Source organism: Phyllobates terribilis, unplaced genomic scaffold (assembly GCF_046119375.1).
Source record: "Phyllobates terribilis strain yellow unplaced genomic scaffold, ASM4611937v1 Scaffold_3__8_contigs__length_932513732, whole genome shotgun sequence".
Lineage (NCBI taxonomy): Eukaryota > Metazoa > Chordata > Amphibia > Anura > Dendrobatidae > Phyllobates > Phyllobates terribilis.
Window position 1 is genome coordinate 648,478,888 of NW_027362763.1, and position 21,211 is coordinate 648,500,098.

Consider the following 21,211-nt stretch of genomic DNA (forward strand, 5'->3'; position numbering starts at 1 on the left):
CATCTTAGCCCCCTCCCCTCTCTGCTCTGTGCCCTCGCTCTATTCATCTCTGCAGTGTTCTGTCGGATGAGGACGGCCTATTGGCTGCTGGTTTCTCTGGCTCCTCCCCTTCTCTGCTGATTCCATCCTTTCTGCCCCTACTCTTTCTTCTCTCTGTCCTCACTGTGTTTCTCTCTGCAGTGTTCTGTCGGAGGAGGATGAGGACGGCCTATTGGCTGCTGGTTTCTCTGGCTCCTCCCCTTCTCTGCTGATTCCATCCTTTCTGTCCCCTACTCTTTCTTCTCTTTGTCCTCACTGTGTTTCTCTCTGCAGTGTTCTGTCGGAGGAGGATGAGGACGGCCTATTGGCTGCTGGTTTCTCTGGCTCCTCCCCTTCTCTGCTGATTCCATCCTTTCTGTCCCCTACTCTTTCTTCTCTTTGTCCTCACTGTGTTTCTCTCTGCAGTGTTCTGTCGGAGGAGGATGAGGACGGCCTATTGGCTGCTGGTTTCTCTGGCTCCTCCCCTTCTCTGCTGATTCCGTCCTTTCTGTCCCCTACTCTCTCTTATCTTTGCCCTCACTGTGTTTCTCTCTGCAGTGTTCTGTCGGAGGAGGACGGCCTATTGGCTGCTGGTTTCTCTGGCTCCTCCCCTTCTCTGCTGACTGTCCTTTCTGTCCCCTACTCTTTCTTCTCTCTGTCCTCACTGTGTTTCTCTCTGCAGTGTTCTGTCGGAGGAGGATGAGGACGGCCTATTGGCTGCTGGTTTCTCTGGCTCCTCCCCTTCTCTGCTGATTCCGTCCTTTCTGCCCCTACTCTTTCTTCTCTCTGTCCTCACTGTGTTTCTCTCTGCAGTGTTCTGTCGGAGGAGGATGAGGACGGCCTATTGGCTGCTGGTTTCTCTGGCTCCTCCCCTTCTCTGCTGACTCTGTCCTTTCTGTCCCCTACTCTTTCTTCTCTCTATCCTCACTGTGTTTCTCTCTGCAGTGTTCTGTCGGAGGAGGATGAGGACGGCCTATTGGCTGCTGGTTTCTCTGCTGACTCTGTCCTTTCTGTCCCCTACTCTTTCTTCTCTCTGTCCTCACTGTGTTTCTCTCTGCAGTGTTCTGTCGGAGGAGGATGAGGACGGCCTATTGGCTGCTGGTTTCTCTGGCTCCTCCCCTTCTCTGCTGATTCCGTCCTTTCTGCCCCCTACTCTTTCTTCTCTCTGTCCTCACTGTGTTTCTCTCTGCAGTGTTCTGTCGGAGGAGGATGAGGACGGCCTATTGGCTGCTGGTTTCTCTGGCTCCTCCCCTTCTCTGCTGATTCCGTCCTTTCTGTCCCCTACTCTCTCTTATCTTTGCCCTCACTGTGTTTCTCTCTGCAGTGTTCTGTCGGAGGAGGACGGCCTATTGGCTGCTGGTTTCTCTGGCTCCTCCCCTTCTCTGCTGACTGTCCTTTCTGTCCCCTACTCTTTCTTCTCTCTGTCCTCACTGTGTTTCTCTCTGCAGTGTTCTGTCGGAGGAGGATGAGGACGGCCTATTGGCTGCTGGTTTCTCTGGCTCCTCCCCTTCTCTGCTGACTCTGTCCTTTCTGTCCCCTACTCTTTCTTCTCTCTATCCTCACTGTGTTTCTCTCTGCAGTGTTCTGTCGGAGGAGGATGAGGACGGCCTATTGGCTGCTGGTTTCTCTGGCTCCTCCCCTTCTCTGCTGACTCTGTCCTTTCTGTCCCCTACTCTTTCTTCTCTCTGTCCTCACTGTGTTTCTCTCTGCAGTGTTCTGTCGGAGGAGGATGAGGACGGCCTATTGGCTGCTGGTTTCTCTGGCTCCTCCCCTTCTCTGCTGATTCCGTCCTTTCTGTCCCCTACTCTCTCTTATCTTTGCCCTCACTGTGTTTCTCTCTGCAGTGTTCTGTCGGAGGAGGATGAGGACGGCCTATTGGCTGCTGGTTTCTCTGGCTCCTCCCCTTCTCTGCTGACTCTGTCCTTTCTGTCCCCTACTCTTTCTTCTCTCTGTCCTCACTGTGTTTCTCTCTGCAGTGTTCTGTCGGAGGAGGATGAGGACGGCCTATTGGCTGCTCGTTTCTCTGGCTCCTCCCCTTCTCTGCTGACTGTCCTTTCTGTCCCCTACTCTTTCTTCTCTCTGTCCTCACTGTGTTTCTCTCTGCAGTGTTCTGTCGGAGGAGGATGAGGACGGCCTATTGGCTGCTGGTTTCCCTGTTAACTCTCAGGATTTGGATTGTGCTCTGGCTGAGTTGCAGGAGGCTCATTCTAAAGCCATTGGGGCGCCTAAGGTGAGTCCCGCCCTGCAGGTCCTGCCCCTGGTGTCTGGGGATGATCTGCAGGGTGTTGACAGGAAAGTTTTCCTGAATCTGGAGAGTGTAAAGATTTAGTACACTAACCCTAATTCATATGCAAATGATGAGGCTTCTGTGCAGCCTGGGCGTGGCCAAGTTCTTGGTGCACCCTTAAGGCCCCCTCACTTGCGTATTGGGGCTTTTCCCTTACTGTGGGTTGACCAATGCTCGCTTCCCAGAGCGTGCACTGTCTAAATGCTGCCGCCGAGTGCCCGGCCCTGTTCGGTCCGCCCGGCCGGCCCTGTTCGGTCCGCCCGGCCGGCCCTTTCTTACACCCCCGATCCCTACTGTTGGTAATATGCTGAGCATGTCGCACCCCCCTGTCTGGTGGCCACTGATTACGGACTTGGCTTGTGGATTAGGGTTCTGCTCCTGGTTCCTCCGGCTGTTGGAGCTCCATGGTCTCGGTCAGTCTGATATCGGACTCGTTGTCGTACACTATATTCGGCAGAGAGCACTATTTGCCGGTGGTAAAATCTCGTCTAGCGACCGGGAACCTGCAGGTGTCTCTCGTTGGTGTGATGAGGTTTCTCTTTTTTCTGCTCCTCTATTTCTATACAAGGTGAGACGGAGGTGGTGGACTCTCTATTGTTTTGTACTTGGAGATCTTTAAGCCTCATTTACGGTGACCCCACACTGTCCTGATGGTCTGCAGGGATCCTGTATAACCCTGTCCCCTCTGACTTCTCAGGTTCCCTCTGTGCACTGGGCTGATGTGGGCGGATTAGAAGATGCAAAGCGTCAGCTCTTGGACACAGTGCAGTTTCCCCTGGAGCACCCTGAGATGCTGTCCTTGGGGCTCAGTAGGTCGGGAATTCTGCTTTATGGGCCTCCAGGAACCGGAAAAACCTTGTTGGCCAAAGCTGTTGCAACAGAATGTGCCATGACGTTCCTCAGGTAGGGAGTGATCTGGGGGGTGAGCGGCCGGTGCCGATCCCTTGTTCCACCCTCCTGCCTCCTTGCCCTCAGTGTTAATCCGTAATGCTCTGATCTCTGTGGTTATTGGTATTGTAATGGGTGTACGTTTCCTGTAGAGAGGCGCACACACCCGCTACACCCTACAATTGTGTTTAATATTATCACCCATTTTTCTTTGCAGTGTGAAGGGACCGGAATTAATTAACATGTACGTAGGACAGAGTGAAGAGAACGTCAGAGAGGGTGAGTCTCAAAGCTCCTACAACTCCCGGGCTCTCTGTTTCTGCCGCCTGCCTTCCTCCCTGGCTCTCTGTTTCTGCCGCCTGCCTTCCTCCCGGGCTCTCTGTTTCTGCCGCCTGCCTTCCTCCCGGGCTCTCTGTTTCTGCCGCCTGCCTTCCTCCCGGGCTCTCTGTTTCTGCCGCCTGCCTTCCTCCCGGGCTCTCTGTTTCTGCCGCCTGCCTTCCTCCCGGGCTCTCTGTTTCTGCCGCCTGCCTTCCTCCCGGGCTCTTGGTCCCCGCCGCTGCCCCCCTCCCGGGCTCTCGGTCCCCACCTCCTCGATGCTGTGAAGACCCGGGGTCTTCCGTGGGCATAATACTACAACACAGGGTGAGGGTAAAACAGTTGTTCCAATACTTTATTGAACCACCAAACAGACAATAAACACACAGAGCAGTCCCAGCAAATACCCCAGATGGTTCAAAATTACACAGTCTCACTCTCCTGCTGGCCCACCGGGAATAGAGCAGCCGCGACTTTGGGACTTCCAGGACCAACTACCTGAACGAGTGGCCCCCCCACTTTGGGTGGACACCCACAGAGAGGAGGTAGCAGGAAGCTGACAGTCCATCGAGGTATGTTGCCAGGAAACCCGAGGGTCCCACCCTGGCTTCTCTGAACATATCCATGGAACCAGGTGACCGTATGGTCCCAACCTGGCTTTCTCAGAACATGGGACCAGGTGACCAGAGGGTCAAAATCCTGGCTTCCCCAAACGTCTCCATGGGCCAGGCGACCGGATGGTCCCAACCTGGCTTCTCAGAACGTCTCCATGGGCCAGGCGACCGGATGGTAACAACCTGGCTTCTCAGAACGTCTCCATGGGCCAGGCGACCGGATGGTCCCAACCTGGCTTCTCAGAACGTCTCCATGGGCCAGGCGACCGGATGGTCCCAACCTGGCTTCTCAGAACGTCTCCATGGGCCAGGCAACCGGATGGTCCCAACCTGGCTTCTCAGAACGTCTCCATGGGCCAGGCGACCGGATGGTCCCAACCTGGCTTCTCAGAACGTCTCCATGGGCCAGGCGACCGGATGGTCCCAACCTGGCTTCTCAGAACGTATCCATGGGAACCAGGTGACCGGATGGTCCCAACCTGGTTTCCTCAAATGTATCCACAGGTTCTGTCATAGTCAATGGTGCATATCTGTATCCCTTCAGCTGGGGCTGGGGTCCCCTAGGCTGACATCCTGTAGTATCACATCTATCTCCCTCTGGATGGAGCCATGTGTCCTGGTTGCTGTCCTGAAGAGTCTCTCTGATTCACTTTGGAGCACAATAGAAATCTCTTTTTATATTTAAATCTGTGGATCAGGTCATCATTCACAAGTCAGGGGGGAAGGTGCAGGGCTGAGGTCTCATTGTCTGACCATTTAATCAATTTGTGTGGTTTGTCCTTTTGTTTTGTGAGTCAACAAGCTAGCTGGCCTGGTTCAATATGTAATTAACATGTCAGCAAACATTATTGTTGTTTTAACCTGAGTCACTGTCCTTCTTGACCAGCCAAAGAAAAACGCACAAATTCAAAAGTCAACATACACTTTTATGTTTTTCTTCTGGCCTAAGGAATTTAGATGTCTGATGACACAGCTTCTACTCTTAATCAGCCGCAGATGCTTTTTTTCCGTTCTTGCCTTGTCCAGCGCGTCTCATTATTGTCCTCTCTCTGCAGTTTTCTCCCGGGCTCAGGCTGCTTCTCCCTGCATTATATTCTTTGATGAGTTGGACTCTTTGGCCCCGAATCGAGGAAGGAGTGGGGATTCTGGAGGAGTGATGGACCGGTAAGACTGTTCTCTGCCTTCCATTATGGAGTAGGTGATGTAGTAATTATCCTCATGTGATACAAAGATAGAATTCTGCACTGATTATTCATTGCTTGTTTATGTTTTGCATATTTTTTTCTATCATTTTTTTTTTCCCTGCTGGCGCCTGCCCATTGGCTCTGAGTTGCGTGGGCTTTGTGTGTCATCGCCTATATCCTGTTGGCGGGGACGTGCAGGTGATCATTGTGGTGGCATGAGTTGGAGGCGGGTCGGTCATGGAATCTCTCCATACCTTCTTCACTGTGCATAATAAATCTAAGTCCTATCAGAATGATCACAGCTTATAAGGAAATAGACAAGTAGTAAACAAATCACCATTGGATAGCAGTCAAAATGATCAAGGCACATATAGTAAAGGATATCAAAGACCTGTATGGACCTGATGAACCCCGACGCGCGTTTAGCTTGTTGTTTCTTCCAGGGGGTGTAGGGAACGGTCATAATTTCAGCTATTTTAAATGTAGCTCACCCAATGGGACAGCAATTTCTATGGCGCGCAGCAGGCCCTCGATCATGAACTGTCTACTGCCGGTACAGGGAGCAACAGGCCCCCCGATCATTAACAGTCTACAGCCAGTACAAGGAGCAGCAGGCCCCCCGATCATGAACTGTCTACTGCCGGTACAAGGAGCAGCAGGCCCCCAATCATAACTGTCTACAGCCTTTACAGGGAGCAGCAGGCCCCCGCTCATGAACAGTCTACAGCCGGTACAAGGAGCAGCAGCCCCCCCCCCCGATCATGAACTATGTACAGCCGGTACAAGGAGCAGCAGGCCCCCGATCATTAACAGTCTACAGCCAGTACAAGGAGCAGCAGGCCCCCACCATCATTAACCGTCTACAGCCGGTACAAGGAGCAGCAGGCCCCCGATCATTAACAGTCTACAGCCGGTACAAGAAGCAGCAGGCCCACCCGATCATGAACTGTCTACAGCTGGTACAAGGAGCAGCAGGCCCCCGATCATGAACAGTCTACAGCCGGTACAAGAAGCAGCAGGCCCCCCGATCATGAACAGTCTACAGCCGGTACAAGAAGCAGCAGGCCCCCCGATCATGAACTGTCTACAGCCGGTACAAGGAGCAGCAGGCCCCCCGATCATGAACTGTCTACAGCTGGTACAAGGAGCAGCAGGCCCCCGATCATGAACAGTCTACAGCCGGTACAAGGAGCAGCAGGCCCCCGATCATGAACTGTCTACAGCTGGTACAGGGAGCAGCAGGCCCTCGATCATGAACAGTCTACTGCCAGTACAAGGAGCAGCAGGCCCCCGATCATTAACAGTCTACAGCCGGTACAAGGAGCAGCAGGCCCCCGATCATGAACAGTCTACTGCCGGTACAAGGAGCAGCAGGCCCCCCGATCATTAACCGTCTACAGCCGGTACAAGGAGCAGCAGGCCTCCGATCATTAACCGTCTACAGCCGGTACAAGGAGCAGCAGGCCTCCGATCATTAACCGTCTACAGCCGGTACAAGGAGCAGCAGGCCTCCGATCATTAACCGTCTACAGCCGGTACAAGGAGCAGCAGGCCCCCCCGATCATTAACCGTCTACAGCCAGTACAAGGAGCAGCAGGTCCCCGATCATTAACCGTCTACAGCCGGTACAGGGAGCAGCAGGCCCCCGATCATTAACCGTCTACAGCCGGTACAAGGAGCAGCAGGCATCCCCTCTGGTACACCAACTACATCAGCGTTAGTGGATCGGCTGCTAGACTTATTGATCTATTGAGCTATTCCTGCCTCTCCACAGAGGATGACCCTACGCTTGGATTAACCCATGGTATCACCCATGAACTTCTCCACGTGCAGTCTGCCGGTCGCTATTGTGTACATTCAACCTTTAACTTGTGTTTTTGTGTTTTTAATGTATATTAACAATATTAAATATTTACTTTTGGATCAGCTCTGGTTTTCTTCTGAGCCCTGTCAGTCCAGCGCAGATACCACTTTATCATTAGTACTGCAGCGTTGCTGTAATCGTCTGCTGCCGGTCTCAGAGGCCCTTACCAGCGCCCCTACCTAATAGTCATACATTAACTTGAAAACTGGTCATTTTATCCTCTATGGGGTTTTTGTCTTTTGTGATGTCTTTTTATTGACTTTTTACTGTTTGATATTTTATTATGTAATCAATAAAGATTTAAATTCTTCACTTTGGTGGTGTTACTCCGATTTTTGAATTCTGTAGGATTATATTCTAATCATTGGGTCATTTATTTGTATACTTTGTGTCTCCGACCACCACCCCGCCATACAGTACATAGGAGCTATCCAGCCCGGCTACATCCCCCATCTGTGCAGCGTGTGGAGCTCTGCTCGCTGGGTCTATCCAGCCCGGCTACATCCCCCATCTGTGCAGCGTGTGGAGCTCTGCTTGCTGGGTCTATCCAGCCCGGCTACAGCCCCCATCTGTGCAGTGTGTGGAGCTTGGCTCGCTGGGTCTATCCAGCCCGGCTACAGCCCCCATCTGTGCAGTGTGTGGAGCTTGGCTCGCTGGGTCTATCCAGCCCGGCTACAGCCCCCATCTGTGCAGTGTGTGGAGCTCGGCTCGCTTGGTCTATCCAGCCCGGCTACAGCCCCCATCTGTGCAGTGTGTGGAGCTTGGCTCGCTGGGTCTATCCAGCCCGGCTACAGCCCCCATCTGTGCAGTGTGTGGAGCTCTGCTCGTGGGTCTATGCAGCCCGGCTACATCCCCCATCTGTGCAGTGTGTGGAGCTCGGCTCGCTGGGTCTATCCAGCCTGGCTACAGCCCCCATCTGTGCAGTGTGTGGAGCTCGGCTTGCTGGGTCTACCAGCCTGGCTACAGCCCCCATCTGTGCAGTGTGTGGAGCTCGGCTCGCTGGGTCTATCCAGCCCGGCTACATCCCCCATCTGTGCAGCATGTGGAGCTCGGCTCACTGGGTCTATCCAGCCTGGCTACAGCCCCCATCTGTGCAGTGTATGGAGCTTGGCTCGCTGGGTCTATCCAGCCCGGCTACAGCCCCCATCTGTGCAGTGTGTGGAGCTCGGCATTCTGGGTCTATCCAGCCTGGCTACAGCCCCCATCTGTGCAGTGTGTGGAGCTCGGCTTGCTGGGTCTATCCAGCCTGGCTACAGCCCCCATCTGTGCAGTGTGTGGCGCTCTGCTCGTGGGTCTATCCAGCCTGGCTACAGCCCCCATCTGTGCAGTGTGTGGAGCTCGGCTCGCTGGGTCTATCCAGCCCGGCTACGGCCCCCATCTGTACAGTGTGTGGAGCTCGGCTCGCTGGGTCTATCCAGCCCGGCTACAGCCCCCATCTGTGCAGTGTATGGAGCTTGGCTCGCTGGGTCTATCCAGCCCGGCTACAGCCCCCATCTGTGCAGTGTGTGGAGCTCGGCACGCTGGGTCTATCCAGCCTGGCTACAGCCCCCATCTGTGCAGTGTGTGGAGCTCGGCTTGCTGGGTCTATCCAGCCTGGCTACAGCCCCCATCTGTGCAGTGTGTGGCGCTCTGCTCGTGGGTCTATCCAGCCTGGCTACAGCCCCCATCTGTGCAGTGTGTGGAGCTCGGCTCGCTGGGTCTATCCAGCCTGGCTACAGCCCCCATCTGTGCAGTGTGTGGAGCTCGGCTCGCTGGGTCTATCCAGCCCGGCTACAGCCCCCATCTGTGCAGTGTGTGGAGCTCGGCTCGCTGGGTCTATCCAGCCCGGCTACAGCCCCCATCTGTGCAGTGTGTGGAGCTCGGCTCGCTGGGTCTATCCAGCCTGGCTACGGCCTCCATCTGTACAGTGTGTGGAGCTCGGCTCGCTGGGTCTATCCAGCCTGGCTACAGCCCCCATCTGTGCAGCGTGTGGAGCTCGGCACGCTGGGTCTATCCAGCCTGGCTACAGCCCCCATCTGTGCAGTGTGTGGAGCTCTGCTCGTGGGTCTATGCAGCCCGGCTACAGCCCCCATCTGTGCAGTGTGTGGAGCTCGGCTTACTGGGTCTATCCAGCCCGGCTACAGCCCCCATCTGTGCAGTGTGTGGAGCTCGGCTCGCTGGGTCTATCCAGCCAGGCTACAGCCCTCATCTGTGCAGCGTGTGGAGCTCGGCTCGCTGGGTCTATCCAGCCTGGCTACGGCCCCCATCTGTGCAGCGTGTGGAGCTCTGCTCGCTGGGTCTATCCAGCCTGGCTACGGCCCCCATCTGTGCAGCGTGTGGAGCTCTGCTCGCTGGGTCTATCCAGCCTGGCTACAGCCCCCATCTGTGCAGCGTGTGGAGCTCGGCACGCTGGGTCTATCCAGCCTGGCTACAGCCCCCATCTGTGCAGCGTGTGGAGCTCGGCTCGCTGGGTCTATCCAGCCTGGCTACAGCCCTCATCTGTGCAGCGTGTGGAGCTCGGCTCGCTAGGTCTATCCAGCCCGGCTACAGCCCCCATCTGTGCAGCGTGTGGAACTCGGCTCGCTGGGTCTATCCAGCCTGGCTACAGCCCTCATCTGTGCTGCGTGTGGAGCTCGGCTCGCTGGGTCTATCCAGCCTGGCTACAGCCCTCATCTGTGCAGCGTGTGGAGCTCAGCTCGCTGGGTCTATCCAGCCCGGCTACATCCCCCATCTGTGCAGCGTGTGGAGCTCGGCACGCTGGGTCTATCCAGCCTGGCTACAGCCCCCATCTGTGCAGCGTGTGGAGCTCGGCTCGCTGGGTCTATCCAGCCTGGCTACAGCCCTCTTCTGTGCAGCGTGTGGAGCTCTGCTCGTGGGTCTATCCAGCCCGGCTACATCCCCCATCTGTGCAGCGTGTGGAGCTCGGCTCGCTGGGTCTATCCAGCCTGGCTACAGCCCTCATCTGTGCAGCGTGTGGAGCTCGGCTCGCTAGGTCTATCCAGCCCGGCTACAGCCCCCATCTGTGCAGCGTGTGGAGCTCGGCTCGCTGGGTCTATCCAGCCTGGCTACAGCCCTCATCTGTGCAGCGTGTGGAGCTCGGCTCGCTGGGTCTATCCAGCCTGGCTACGGCCCCCATCTGTGCAGCGTGTGGAGCTCTGCTCGCTGGGTCTATCCAGCCTGGCTATGGCCCCCATCTGTGCAGCGTGTGGAGCTCAGCTCGCTGGGTCTATCCAGCCCGGCTACATCCCCCATCTGTGCAGCGTGTGGAGCTCGGCACGCTGGGTCTATCCAGCCTGGCTACAGCCCCCATCTGTGCAGCGTGTGGAGCTCGGCTCGCTGGGTCTATCCAGCCTGGCTACAGCCCTCTTCTGTGCAGCGTGTGGAGCTCTGCTCGTGGGTCTATCCAGCCCGGCTACATCCCCCATCTGTGCAGCGTGTGGAGCTCGGCTCGCTGGGTCTATCCAGCCTGGCTACAGCCCTCTTCTGTGCAGCGTGTGGAGCTCTGCTCGTGGGTCTATCCAGCCCGGCTACATCCCCCATCTGTGCAGCGTGTGGAGCTCGGCTCGCTGGGTCTATCCAGCCTGGCTACAGCCCTCATCTGTGCAGCGTGTGGAGCTCGGCTCGCTAGGTCTATCCAGCCCGGCTACAGCCCCCATCTGTGCAGCGTGTGGAGCTCGGCTCGCTGGGTCTATCCAGCCTGGCTACAGCCCTCATCTGTGCAGCTTGTGGAGCTCGGCTCGCTGGGTCTATCCAGCCTGGCTACAGCCCCCATCTGTGCAGTGTGTGGAGCTCGGCTCGCTGGGTCTATCCAGCCTGGCTACAGCCCCCATCTGTGCAGCGTGTGGAGCTCGGCACGCTGGGTCTATCCAGCCTGGCTACAGCCCCCATCTGTGCAGTGTGTGGAGCTCGGCTCGCTGGGTCTATCCAGCCTGGCTACAGCCCTCATCTGTGCAGTGTGTGGAGCTCGGCTCGCTGGGTCTATCCAGCCTGGCTACAGCCCTCATCTGTGCAGCGTGTGGAGCTCGGCTCGCTGGGTCTATCCAGCCTGGCTACAGCCCTCATCTGTGCAGCGTGTGGAGCTCGGCTCGCTAGGTCTATCCAGCCCGGCTACAGCCCCCATCTGTGCAGCGTGTGGAGCTCGGCTCGCTGGGTCTATCTAGCCTGGCTACAGCCCTCATCTGTGCAGCGTGTGGAGCTCAGCTCGCTGGGTCTATCCAGCCCGGCTACAGCCCCCATCTGTGCAGCGTGTGGAGCTCGGCTCGCTGGGTCTATCCAGCACGGCTACAGCCCCCATCTGTGCAGTGTGTGGAGCTCGGCTCGCTGGGCCTTACAGCCGGGCCTCTGGTTCTGGGCTCCTGTGCTCACAATACCCGGAGGTTCTGTCCTGTGGATGCAGACTCGCTAATATTACTGTACTGATGTTATAAATTTCTTTACGCTTGTGTTTTCAGAAGCCGCAATAACACAAACCAATGCAATAAGTAGCGATCGAAACATAGTATGTAACCCAAAGTGATATAATAAATGCACCAACTCGCCAAGAACAAGCCCCTGCACAGCTTCATTAACATGGCGAGACAAACAGATTTAGTTACTTTACAAAATTCTAAATTTAGGAATTTAGTAGTAAAAGATGTGTGGGGCATCCCCGCAGTCATAGTGACCTAAACTCCCCCCAACCAAGGCACTCAGCCAGAACGCGCCTCGGGGTCCCGGCCCCCTCCGCCAGAGGTTACTGTATGCTTAACCTGCTGCATTGTTACTTTGTCATAGCTTTGTTTGTCACATGTTCACACTAGTTTGCATTCTGCATGTTCGGTAGACTTGTTGCTTTCACCGTTCTCTACACTGCCTCTTGGATGTGTTGTGGCGCCGTCCATTGGATGCATTTTATATGTTTGATGTTTTTTACTCCTCCTTTTGGTTCATTTGTTCATACATTTTTCCCCTTGTTCAATCATAGTGATCTGTAGAATTGTTTCTGGCTCATTTTTACCACAAAATTAACCATAAAACTAAAAAAACTGGCGGAATTATGTTTTGCTTTTTTTTCCCAACCTTTCACTACACTTGGACTTTATCTGCAATTTTTCCTTTATGGTAAAATGTATGGTGTCATTGAAAACTACAACCCACGCTGCAAAAATCCAGCCCTCCTACGTCAGTCAGTGCAAAAAAAAAAAGTTCTGTCTCTATGAAAAGGTGGGAAAAATTAAAAGCAGAAAACTGCCTGTGTACTTCAAGGTTAATTGCCACCTCTGGGGACAGGGTAGTGAAGCACACCCATGATGGGGGACCATTGCCAGAAGGACCCCTTTAGCCTCCAGTTAGAGTATGCTGGTAATACATGACAACACACAGGGGCCCATGGATTAGTTTAGGGATGGGGTGTCCAGGTAATGGAAAAGCACCAAAAGTTGTGTGCCATTCCCAATATGTGATACTACGGGGTCTGTCTTTATAAAGCGGGAGGGCTGCGTATACTCTACTGTGTAAGATGTGAATGAGCCCCGCTGCGGTGTCTGTCTTCAGGGTGGTCTCCCAGCTGCTGGCAGAGATGGACGGCCTGCACTCCTCCAGTGACGTGTTTGTGATTGGAGCCACGAATCGCCCGGATCTCCTGGATCCCGCTCTGCTTCGCCCTGGAAGGTAACTCCCTAATGTGTCTCATCCTGCTGGGGGTCTTCTACACCCGGGGCTTGCTTCTACACCTTGGGGGGTCCTCCACACCAGGCAGCATGGAGGAGGCTGCAGACATCCCAGATGGTGAATGTGGCCCATCCAGGACCTGATAATGTTCTTTAAACTCTGCTCACTGCAGCTGCTAATTTTGTGCCATTTCTGTGTATTTCATGGTAATCTATGTACAGGAAAGGAGGAAGGCTGTATTGGGGTACTTGTACTGTCATTACTGAGATGTACTATTGCAGGGGTGTGCAACATTTTTTGGTCCAAGGGCCGCATTGTCATACTGAACCAATCCCAAGGGATTCAACAATTACATGAACAATATCACCAGAACTCAAGTTTTCAGTAGGTTTTGGATAGTTTCTGCTAAAGAAATAAGCGTGAAAACACTCTCTTATACTCTTTTGGAGCAGAAACTCATCAAATCCTCCTTATAATTTCAAATGTTTGTTTTGATTATTTTTAAGCTTCAATATAGACATGAAGACATAGATTGCTACATATGTACAAGATCAGAAACACCATCAGTACATGAATAAAACACCAGAACCACCATCAGTACATTGAATACAGTGCCAGAAACAGTCAGTTCATGAAAGCAGCACCAGAAACACTGTCGGCACATGATTGCAAGGTCAGAAACGGTCAGTACATGAATGCAGCATCACAACCACCATCAGTACATGCAAATTAATGTGACTGCGTGGTACTCCTAAGTCAGTGAGTGACAAGTAGGATTCTACTCCAATCGTAATCAGTTATATGAGACTTGGCACTCCAAAATAGATGCAAGGAAACGGTATATTTATTCACATAAGCAATCCACTTAATCACTTTGACGTTTTGGCCAATTATTTGGCCTTCATCAGAACGAATCGCACCAAGAAGAAAGGTACAGCAGCAAGGTGTAGGTGAAACGTGAGCAGCGCGAAGAGGAAAAGCTCGTCCGTGCTGTAGGTAAGGAGTCATCAAGTGGTTAAGTGGATTGCTTATGTGAATAAATTTACCATTTCCGTGCATCTATTTTGGATTGCCAAGTCTAATAAATTGTCACCATCAGTACATAAATACAGCTCCAAGCTTAGTATAGCGATCAATGGTAATGTCAGGTCAGCCCCATATATAATTGTATTGCATGAACCTACAATTCCCAGTATGTCTTTAACAGTAAATAGATATTGGGAGTTGTGTTACCAGTCATCATCAGATTGCGGACTATACAGGAACCACAGCACTAATGAGAAGCGGGCACGATCACAAATAAACATTTGCATCCAGGTGCCTTATAGGTGAAATCTTCTCTGACTGAAGTCCTTCCCATCCCTTTTATCTCCATGTAGCACAGACGCCATGATGAGATGTCACACCCAGACCTAAGCTCTCCAGACTTTCCTCTTCTCAGTCTTCAGCAGCACCTCCGGACAAAGTGCCCTTAATAAGAAAAGTGTCATTATACTGCCCCATAAAGAAAATGCCTCCCAAGCTGTGTGTTAGGAACTGACCTGGGTTGGAGTAGTGGTATTGCAGCCACTGGTGGCAGCCCTGGCCGGTAGCGCAGTCAGGAAAAGCCAGAAGTCTGTACACGGGAACGGCCAGAAGGCTGTACACGGGAACGGCCAGAAGGCTGTACACGGGAACGGCCAGAAGGCTGTACACGGGAACGGCCAGAAGGCTGTACACGGGAACGGCCAGAAGGCTGTACACGGGAACGGCCAGAAGGCTGTACACTGGAACGGCCAGAAGGCTGTACACGGGAACGGCCAGAAGGCTGTACACGGGAACGGCCAGAAGGCTGTACACGGGAACAGCAGCAGGTGAAGGGAGAGCGTGACTAAAAGCTGGAAGCTCAATAATCTCACAAGAGATTATATAGGGTGTTCAATCAGGAACTCACAGGGTGGAGCCACTCAGGAATAACACAGGTACTAGTGTCTGGGTTAGCCAGGAACTGTCCAGCGAGCTGAATAGCTCAGAGGGAAGAGCTGCTGCTGGGTGAGTCCTGACAGTAGTTCCCTCCTTCTAGGATGGCTTCTGGACATCTCAGGCGCTGTCTTCTTTGGATTCCACTGATGAAAGTCTCTTGTAAGCCTGGGTGCATGGTCATTGCACTTCGGCTCCCATGAATTATCTTCTGGTCCGTAACCCTTACATTCACCAAATTTTGTAATCTTCCTCTAAATTGTCTTCTAGAGTCCAGAATTTTATCCACGAAGTCCTCTTCCTCACCATGGATTATGGTGGAGGAGGTGGCTTATTTCTTCCTGGAAACAGGTTCTCACTGAATGGCTTGAGCGAGGATACATGGAGCACAGGGTGAATTTTCAGGCTGTTTAGGACGTTTTAAACAAAGTAACTTTGTTAATTTGTGCAGAAATTTGAAACGTTCCTATGAATTTTTGACCCAGTTTCGATGACTGTACGATTGTTTTCAGATTTTTTGTAGAAAGCCAAACCTTGTGACCGACCTGGAGGGAAGGAGCTGCTCTGCGCTGTTTATCTGCTGCTTCTTTATAGTCTTCTTGGGTCTTCTCTAGCAGCTCAATTATTTCTTTCTGAGATTTCTGCGGCTTCGTCAGTCTGTCAGTAACAGCAGGAACCGAAGTATTACATGGAAGATTAGGAATAAATACTGGGTGAGAGCCATAGTTGGCAAAAAATGGACTTCGGGACGTAGAGCTGTGTTTTGAGTTATTATAGGCAAATTCTGCTATTGGTAAATAGTCCACCCCGTCATCCTGCAGGTAAGAGATAAAACCGCGCAGGTATTGTTCCAGAGTTTGGTTAGTCCTTTCAGTCCGGTCATTGGATTGTGGATGGAAGGTAATAGACAAATTGACAGTTTCCAAAATTTTGATGTATACTGAACACCTCGATCAGGAATTCCATGCGGCCTGAATATCTCTGACCATTATTTCTGCGGTTTGTTCAGCGGAAGAAATCCCTTTAGCTGGAATAAAATGGGCCATTTCTGTGAGCCGATGCATCACAACAAGGAGAACAGTGACTTCTTTAGATGGAGGTAGGTTCACGATAAAATCCATTGAGATTGATCCCCAAGGCCTGGATGGTACTGGAAGAGGTTGAAAAAGTCATAAAGGAGAAGATCCTGGCGTCTTGTTCCGTGCACATGTTAAACAGGAGGAAACCTATTTTCTCACATCCTTCCTACAAATAGGCCACCAAAAAGAATAGAGAAGTAGCTCTTGAGTGTTCATGACTCCAGGGCGTCCCACAAGTTTGGACTCATGGACCAGTTTGATGACTTCAAGTCGAACAGATTCAGGGACATATATTTTGGTGCTTCTGCATCCTAAATCTCTTTTATAAAGAAAGATCAACATCTTTAGAAGGATGGTTAAGAAAAAAGTCAGTGTGGTATCCATCTTTAATCTTCATAAAAAAAAATTCTTTAGTGTCCAGTATTCCCAAGAAATTTTTTTGGAGGAAGAATGGTATAGTCAGTGTTAGACCTCTCCTGAAGTTCCGTAGATCCTGGACAGACAATCAACCTTGCCGTTTCTTGAACCAGGCCGAACAAAATTGCAAAATTAAACCTGGATAAAAATAAGGCCCAGCGTGCTTGTCTTCTACATTTTTGTGGTCAGTGAGAACAATCACTGGATGATTAGCCCCTTCCAAAAGATGTCTCCATTCTTTGAAGATGACTTTAATAGCTAAAAGTTCTTTATTTCCAATGTCCTAGTTCTTTTCTGCAGATGACATGGCATGAGAAAGGAATGCACATGGATGATGCTGCATCTTGTCTCCAACTCGCTGTGACAATACTCGACGTCTACTTCAACCACAAACGGCAGTCCAGGATTTGGATGGACTAGTAATGGTGCAGAGGTGAAAATAATCTTTAGTTTATCGAACGCCTCTTGTGCCTCTGGAGACCAGGAAAACACTTTGGTTTTCTTTGTGAGTGAAGTAATTGGCAGAATGATTTTTGAAAAGTTTTTAATGAATCTTTAATAGAAATTTGCAAATCCTTTTTAAATGTCTTGGGGTAGGCAAGTCATCTACCGCTCTGATTTTACTGGGATCCATGCTTAGACCTTCTGGGGAGATGATGTATCCCAGAAGTTGAGTCCTGGTTTGTTCAAATTCACATTTTTCGAGTTTGATATAGAGATGATTGTCCTGTAGATGTTCCAGGACTAACTGGACATGCCTGCGATGCTCCTCCGAGGTGTCTGAAAATATAAGAATGTCATCGAGATAAACAACAACAAATCGATCTCAGAAATCTCGGAAAACATCATTAATGAAGTGCTGAAAGGTGGCAGGGGCGTTACTAAGGTCAAAGGCATAACCAGGTATTCAAAATGTCCATATCTAGTTCTAAAGAGTTAGAAACAAATAGTGAAAATGGCCAGCACATCCTAACTAATGTGAACAGGACCCAACTAAAAAAATTCAAGCTATAAAAAAAAGCTCAAAGTTGCCTCCTAAATTGCTAAGAGTGATTGCTCTAAGACATTGAAACTGCATTACTGCAATAGAAACATAGAAACCTTGACGCGGGCTGTTGGGCACACATACAGTACAGACCAAAAGTTTGGACACACCTTCTCATTTAAAGATTTTTCTGTATTTTCATGACTATGAAAATTGTACATTCACACTGAAGGCATCAAAACTATGAATTAACACATGTGGAATTATATACTTAACAAAAAAGTGTAAAATAACTGAAAATATGTCTTATATTCTAGGTTCTTCACAGTAGCCACCTTTTGCTTTGATGACTGCTTTGCACACTCTTGGCATTCTCTTGATGAGCTTCAAGAGGTAGTCACCGGAAATGGTCTTCCAACAATCTTGAAGGAGTTCCCAGAGATGCTTAGCACTTGTTGGCCCTTTTCCCTTTACTCTGGGGTCCAGCTCACCCCAAACCATCTCAATATGGTTCAGGTCTGGTGACTGTGGAGGCCAGGTCATCTGGCGTAGCCCCCCATCACTCTCCTTCTTGGTCAAATAACCCTTACACAGCCTGGAGGTATGTTTGGGGTCATTGTCCTGTTGAAAAATAAATGATGGTCTAACTGAAAATATGTCTTATATTCTAGGTTCTTCACAGTAGCCACCTTTTGCTTTGATGACTGCTTTGCACACTCTTGGCATTCTCTTGGTGAGCTTCAAGAGGTAGTCACCGGAAATGGTCTTCACTTCACAGGTGTGCCCTGTCAGGTTTAATAAGTGGGATTTCTTGCCTTATAAATGGGGTTGGGACCATCAGTTGTGTTGTGCAGAAGTCTGGTGGATACACAGCTGATAGTCCTACTGAATAGACTGTTAGCTGCTTTTTTCTTGCCATAATACAAATTCTAAGTAAAGAAAAACGAGTGGCCATCATTACTTTAAGAAATGAAGGTCAGTCAGTGCAAAAAGTTGGGAAAACTTTGAAAGTGTCCCCAAGTGCAGTTGCAAAAACCATCAAGCGCTACAAAGAAACTGGCTCACATGAGGACCGCCCCAGGAAAGGAAGACCAAGAGTCACCTCTGCTTCTGAGGATAAGTTTATCCGAGTCACCAGCCTCAGAAATCGCAGGTTATCAGCAGCTCAGATTAGAGACCAGGTCAATGCCACACAGAGTTCTAGCAGCAGACACATCTCTTCAACAACTGTTAAGAGGAGACTTTGTGCAGCAGGCCTTCATGGTAAAATAGCTGCTAAGAAACCACTGCTAAGGACAGGCAACAAGCAGAAGAGACTTGTTTGGGCTAAAGAACACAAGGAATGGACATTAGACCAGTGGAAATCTGTGCTTTGGTCTGATGAGTCCAAATTTGAGATCTTTGGTTCCAACCACCGTGTCTTTGTGCGACGCAGAAAAGGTGAACGGATGGACTCTACATGCCTGGTTCCCATCGTGAAGCATGGAGAAGGAGGTGTGATGGTGTGGGGGGGCTTTGCTGGTGACACTGTTGGGGATTTATTCAAAATTGAAGGCATACTGAACCAGCATGGCTACCACAGCATCTTGCAGCGGCATGCTATTCCATCCGGTTTGCGTTTAGTTGGACCATCATTTATTTTTCAACAGGACAATGACACCTCCAGGCTGTGTAAGGGCTATTTGACCAAGAAGGAGAGTGATGGGGGGCTACGTCAGATGACCTGGCCTCCACAGTCGCCAGACCTGAACCCAATCGAGATGGTTTGGGGTGAGCTGGACCCCAGAGTAAAGGCAAAAGGGCCAACAAGTGCTAAGCATCTCTGGGAACTCCTTCAAGATTGTTGGAAGACCATTTCCGGTGACTACCTCTTGAAGCTCATCAAGAGAATGCCAAGAGTGTGCAAAGCAGTCATCAAAGCAAACGGTGGCTACTGTGAAGACCCTAGAATATAAGACATATTTTCAGTTGTTTCACACTTTTTTGTTAAGTATATAATTCCACATGTGGTAATTCATAGTTTTGATGCCTTCAGTGTGAATGTACAATTTTCATAGTCAGGAAAATACAGAAAAATCTTTAAATGAGAAGGTGTGTCCAAACTTTTGGTCTGTACTGTATATTGGCCAATCTATGCGCTAAGTAACTTCCTTTACTGTAATTTTTCATATTAATGAGATTTTTTTTTTTAAATATTTCATGTGCACATTTTGTAGCGCTTTCTTATGTTTCTATTGCAGTTTCAATGTCTTAGAGCAATCACTCTTAACAACTTAAAAGACAACTTTGACCCTTTTTTTTATAGTTCTAAAGGCGGTTTTCCACTCATCTTCTTGGCGATTTTGTATGAGATTAGAAGCCCCTCGTAGATTTAGTTTGGTACAAATCTTGGCAGAGCAGAATCTCTCCAGCAACTCTGGAGTTAAGGAGAGTGGCAGCGAGTCTTGGGGTAATCTTATTCTTCTGTAATCATTGCACAGCTTTCTTCTTACTGCAGACCCCCCCTGAGCTGCTGCTATGGAGGTGGTCCTTTATCAGAATTCTCATGACCAATCTCAGATACTTGAATTACCTGTTCTCAGACACATTAATCACAGCAATTGTTCTTACAGTACTCAGGGGGAAAGGTAATGGTCCTCGATGCCCAGTTGATACAAGGGTTATGGGGTTAATTACCAGGGACTTCCTAGAATAACTGGACATTTTGGAGAGAAAATAAGATGAAAACTAACAGCTTCATGATGATTTGGTTCAAAACAGATTTCAAGTTCAATTGTCTGAGTAACAGATCCAGAAGATAAAGGTGATCCATCCACCGTTTCCATATGGATTGGAATGGATTTAGTCCTAGCTGCAATGTTATTATCAAGAGGGAATTGTAAGTCCATGAAATCCCCTCCTGCTCCAGAATCCAACATGGCAGAACATTGTGTTTTTTGATTCCCAATTATGACCTGTATGGGAGACGATGGTGATTGCTCCGTGCCTTTATCCTGCATTACAAATGAGATGGTCTGCATTACAGATGAGATGCTCTGCATTACAGATGAGATGCTCTGCATGACCCGGTCTAGCTGTTCAGAAAGGTCCACATCGCTTGCAGTTTTGGGATTTGTGAAGGCAATAGTCCTTTTTATTAGGACAGTTAATGTCCCGAGCCCCCACTATAGAGGCATACATTTTCTGTACGTCGCCTCTCCTCCACTGCAGAGAGGATTTCGGATCAGTTTCCATAGGTCCAGGAACACTTTCCATTTCCTGTTGGTTTCTTAATGCTGATTGAGTAAAGGAGTAGTTAGGGTTGTTTCCAAATACTCAGTGTTTCCTTTCTTCGTTCAGTGAGTCTCTGATCAATTCGGATGCACAATTGAATAAAATCTTCTAAATTATCAGGGGTCTCGATCCTGGCAAGTGCCTCCTTTATTAGCTCTGAATATCCTCTTCGAAATTGACTCCTCTGGGCAGCTAATCTCCATGTGGTGTCGGCCACCCAGCGGCGGCATTGTGAGGTGTATTCAGCTCCAGAGCGCCGCCCTTGGCATCAATTATGCAACTTTGTTTCAGCAGTAGGACAACAATTCGGGTCATCAAACACTTTATTCATAGCTGTGATGAAGGAAACTAAGTCATTGAGGAGGTCACAATTCTTTTCTACAAAAGGCGAGGCCCATGCAAGATCTTCATCAGTCAGGAGATGAGCAGAACCTTTTCCCTGTCACTGGTAGACTGAGAAGGTTGCCTTTAGAGATGGATACGACATTAAGGAATCCACGGTAGTGATGACGCTCCCCTCTGAACTTTGCAGGCAGTGGCGTATGTGCGTTTGATTCTGATCCAGAGTTGCACAAATCCACAAGTTGCCTATGCAGCTCAATCATTTGTTTTTGCTGATCCAACACCTGCTTGCGGCTTAGAAAATTTTTCTTGGTATGTGGCACCAAAATCCTTAAGTTCAGCAACTTGTTTTCTCAGG

General features: G+C 50.4%; 1 protein-coding gene across 4 annotated transcripts in view; it reads left to right on the forward strand.

Moving 5' to 3' along the window:
* The window catches only part of PEX6 (peroxisomal biogenesis factor 6), a 96,792-nt gene that overhangs the window by 46,903 nt on the left and 28,678 nt on the right, over positions 1 to 21,211 (forward strand). For all 4 annotated transcript variants that reach the window (XM_073671653.1, XM_073671655.1, XM_073671657.1 and 1 more), the window contains 5 exons: positions 2,125 to 2,248; positions 3,003 to 3,208; positions 3,411 to 3,472; positions 5,178 to 5,286; positions 12,682 to 12,798. In XM_073671653.1, the coding sequence (XP_073527754.1) occupies positions 2,125 to 2,248; positions 3,003 to 3,208; positions 3,411 to 3,472; positions 5,178 to 5,286; positions 12,682 to 12,798 (618 nt within the window). The remainder of the gene's footprint in view (positions 1 to 2,124; positions 2,249 to 3,002; positions 3,209 to 3,410; positions 3,473 to 5,177; positions 5,287 to 12,681; positions 12,799 to 21,211) is intronic.